Below are 4,224 nucleotides of genomic sequence, written 5' to 3' on the forward strand. Positions count from 1 at the left end.
AAAAAAACATCTTTACAACTGATATGTGATCATACTTTTATTGTGCTTTCTTTCAGTTTTTCTCGATTCTTTGTTTCTCCCTGTCATTACCCAAATCTCAGGTTAAACAGCTGCTTAACACAACACTATGTTTATCTACAAGCTGAAATACCAATATTGGGTAATGTGTAATCAATAACCCCCCTCTCTGACCTTGCTTTCCCTCAGATGACTGCTGTGTCGTCTATTCATGTATGACTCAAATAAAGGTCAAATTAAACACCACTGACTGCAAAAAGTTACGTTTCTTTTCAGGAAAAAGATAAAAACAAACCAGAAATAAATCTATGAATTCTGTGCCTGTCTTAAAAATATATTTGAATCACTCATAGACATCCAAACATAGACTCTGAACCCAAACAAGCGGGTTGTTTACTTTTTGGTGGTTTTGTTGATTTTGCTGTTGCTGCTGTTACAAAGAGTCTCTTCTTCCTGAGCTGAAAGTCATTTTCTTCCCATTCACAGGTGAGTGTTGGATGTCTGAACAATTTGGAATCGGGAAAATGTTCATTTCATAGATGTCTCGATATCAGTTATGTTGCCATTTATCAAATTATTAAGTAATATTTAGTTTGTTATTGGAAGGAAATCCCTTAACATGAACAATCTCAGTAACTATTTTATAGTTATATATATTTTTATCATGACAAAATTAATGTCTAACTCCTGACACTTATCTCCACAGAGTAAATTCCCTGCTTTTGATCTAGCTGTGGCCATATTGTGATTATTTCTGTTTTCTTATTATCAGATTGACACTGTCTGCAGTCATGATGAGGAGCTCGGTGGTGTTTTGCCTGGCTGTCAGCTTTGCCATGTTTGGATTTGGTAAGAAAACAAAGGCTTGACGACAACAAATAAGTATCACTTTCATTAATTCTCGCACCTTTTTTTCTATGCTCCCGAAAAGTGCAGCCAAGTCAGAGAGATGATGTGTTTGCATCTTTGGCTGTTGTGTCACTTGCTTCCGTTCACACAGAATCATTCATTATTCTTTTTTAGTGTTCAGTTCAGTGTTTCGGGATTGGCAGCTTGTTCTGTGCACACTGTTGACAATTGTTTTGGTACAGTTTATTGACAATACAAAAATATTTGGGATATTTATGTCAACGGGGATTAATGTTAACTAAAAAATAAAAAAAAAGTAATATAGTTCATTCTTTCTCTTTGTTTAAGTTTCAGCACAGTGAAACAAACATTTTTTTGCCACGCCTTCTTTGGTGTGCTATAGCTTCAGGGTTAAATCTAATCTTTCACTTCTCAACCACAATTTCATTAACCAAAGCGAAAAATATAGAAGACATTTTTCATTAGTATATTTTCATTCTCATCAAACTCTCACCAAGAAAGCGTGCAGAGACATATTTCTCAAAATGTCTGACTACTCCTTTAAATGTAGGGCGATTTGACTTTTTAAGATTTCAACGATCGCTGAGAGTAGCTGTGAATTGGGGAAAACTAACGATGACTGATTGTAGCCCTTAAGACAGAAGTGAAAATCTGAGTCAATGAACTCTGTCTTGTTCCTCCAGGCCTCTCGCTGCAGTGTTACTCCTGCCCTGACGGCTCCTCGGAAAAGTGTGCAGTCCAGCTTGAGTGTAACCAGGGTGATGACAGCTGCCTCAAACTCAAAAGTGGTGGTAAGCATTGAGAAGGGTACAATTATAAAAAGTAAAATATCGAAAAGTGTTTCATCATAAAAGTCTGGTTGGGTCGGAACACGAGGCTCATATCATCTCATGATATCACATTGAGTGATGTTGCTAAACCATTATGTTTTGGGGAAACAATAAATGAGCCTCCTTCATCAGTGATTTAATGGACAGTAAGAATGACTTGTTTTTGATATTCTGAGGAAAAAGCTTATGGAAAAGTTTTTTTTTTTTGTCTTTCTCTAAACTGGCTGACTCTGCCTCTCCTGTTCTTGTCCCTGAAATGTACAGTAAAGGGAATACAGCAGTGATTTGTTATTATAAATGTAATACTCACTAGACTTAAGCTGTGTCTCTCGCAATGCCCCCCTCAGAAACGACCTACACCACCTGTATGAGGTACGCAGACTGCAACTTTATGACTCTGGCCTCCAGATTCACCGTCCCTGAGTTCACCTTCTCCTGCTGTCAGTCAAAACTCTGTAATGGACCTGAGAAAAGTGGGTTTCAGAAATTTCTGGATTTATTCGGATAAGAAAAAAAAGTCCTAAATTCAGATTTCCAAATGCTGATTATTCCATTCCATGTAACCACTGCTGAACGAAACAATAAAGTCTTGTGTCAATGAAACAGATCCTGTGCAATTGTGTCATGACGTTGTTTGTAGCTCAGCAGAGCGTAACACACGCCACGTCCACTCTGCTATGTATGACGGCTGGATTCACACCTGTGATTTAAAGCTTTCAGTAAGAGCCAAGAAACCTAAAACTACCGTTTAAAAACAGTCTGAAGGAATACATCAAAGTTTAAGAATGTCTGCTGCTGCCCTTGAATAATAATCAAGATTGCATCTAAGCTGCAGTATGTGTATGTTTCTGCAGCAGTGAGTAAGTGCAATTTCTTAATTTGTCGACTTTAATTAAGAGAAGGACAACATCTGTTACCTGAAACAATGTGTGTGTGTGTGTGTGTGTGTGTGTGTGTGTGTGTGTGTTATTTGCTGTTCTCACAAGTCTCAAAATCTCAAGACAAAACTAAGCATGGACATTAATTCTGAGTTAAAAACAGTCTTTATTTAGTTAGAAAGCAAAGATATCTGGGGAATCATTATACATCAAAGTGCGTCAAAGCAAATGATGATATTCTACGCAATACTGTAGATGTGTGTGTGAAAGAGTGTGTTTATGTGTGTGTGGGGGTGTCTGTGTGCATCTGCACGTTACAACCCTGTCCAGGTGGCGAGATAATTAAAAACATTTCTCACACTTGATTTTACACTGAAATCTCAACACAAACATCTGGCTGAGCAAGGGAAGAAAAGACCAGGTGTATGTGTGTGTGTGTGTGTGTGTGTGTGTGTGAATGACAGAGAAAGAGAGACTATAATGGGCTGTTTTGGGTGGAATCTTTTGGTTATGTAATTAGAATATAACAATTATAACGAAACAAGATATGTTCTGAAAAGGATGTAGGGATAGAATACCATCAAACAGGACATAGGTCATACTTCAGCAATAAAAAGTTAACAGTTTGTTGGTTATTTGACTGGTCAGCTCATCCCGTGTATAACTCCATAGCCTGAATAAATGTTAGCTGACTAAGTTCCTGCAAAACCACCAATAGGTCAAAACTGAGTGTTTCTTAAAGGACCCATATATCCTCCCTGAGCCTACCAACTCCCAGAATGCGGAAAGCAAGCGAGTCCGGCATGGTCTTTGCAACCCACCCACTGGTAAAACGGCGCTATTACAGGCTGTTCAGATTCAGCTCCTTTCGTTATGTAACGAAAGGAGTCATTTTCATAGGCTGGCCTCCTCTGCGTGATGATAGGAGATATCCGAGAGGGGGGCATTCACCCCCGAGGTGAAGTTCGGTGTGTCCAGCAGTAAGATAGCAGTAGCCCTTTTTAGATAGAAAAGGCAGCACATTTGCTCCAATGTAAGGACGGCAATGTGCCGGCCTGTCTTTCTAAAACGGAGGCGTAATATTCCTCCTTTTCCAAAAGCTGCCTCTGAGGTAGGCGTAAACATGTGACGTGACGTGAAGCTCGAAGTTGGGCTGTGAACAATGACAACGTGTTTGACTTCAAAATAAGAGCTTTACATTGCACCCCACTGGAGCTTTTAATTTGAAAGTAGCGACCATTCCTAGCTTGCTGTTACAACAACAAGCTAACACAACCAAACAGCTACAGAGACAGAGGAGACGCTAGCATTTCCTGGATCTTAGCGGCTTTCCAGTTGCTCATCTTAATGTCCGCGGATGAAATGATGGACTGACTGCTGTGATCAGCTGTTTTTTGGTTTTAAAACTCCCCAGCTGTGGGTTGCACAACAGTGCAGGTCATTGACACCTCCGCCCACTACACGCAGGGGCCGGCACATTGCCACCTCGTTTTTAGATAGCAGGCGAGGCGGAAATAAGTGTACCCTCCGAGGCAGAAATCGGCGGACCAAAACAGACCCCCAATTTGCCGGCCTCTGTCTAAAACCACGGACCGAGCCGCCAAAATGATGGGCAAATTGCGGCTTGG

The 4,224-nt window shown here is 40.1% G+C and overlaps 1 protein-coding gene across 2 annotated transcripts; it reads left to right on the forward strand.

Annotated features, from left to right (window-relative positions):
• The first annotated feature begins 442 nt into the window (after positions 1–442).
• Positions 443–2,325, forward strand: LOC115579574 (CD59 glycoprotein-like). 2 transcript variants are annotated; one of them, XM_030413149.1, is made up of 4 exons: positions 443–504; positions 791–867; positions 1,572–1,679; positions 2,066–2,325. In XM_030413149.1, the coding sequence occupies exons 2-4, from the start codon at positions 810–812 to the stop codon at positions 2,224–2,226; spliced, it is 327 nt and encodes a 108-aa protein (XP_030269009.1). In that variant the 5' UTR covers positions 443–504; positions 791–809; the 3' UTR covers positions 2,227–2,325. The 2 variants fall into 2 exon arrangements, with proteins under 2 accessions (XP_030269009.1, XP_030269008.1); XM_030413148.1 differs by lacking the exon at positions 443–504 and adding an exon at positions 543–571.
• Positions 2,326–4,224: the final 1,899 nt, after the last annotated feature.

The sequence above is a fragment of the Sparus aurata genome, chromosome 3 (assembly GCF_900880675.1).
Source record: "Sparus aurata chromosome 3, fSpaAur1.1, whole genome shotgun sequence".
Lineage (NCBI taxonomy): Eukaryota > Metazoa > Chordata > Actinopteri > Spariformes > Sparidae > Sparus > Sparus aurata.

Excerpts from the sequence above, each read along its gene's own strand:
- LOC115579574 (XM_030413148.1), top strand. Across the intron at positions 868-1,571 it reads CTTTGCCATGTTTGGATTTG|GCCTCTCGCTGCAGTGTTAC; the intron begins GTAAGAAAACAA and ends TTGTTCCTCCAG. Across the intron at positions 1,680-2,065 it reads CCTCAAACTCAAAAGTGGTG|AAACGACCTACACCACCTGT; the intron begins GTAAGCATTGAG and ends TGCCCCCCTCAG.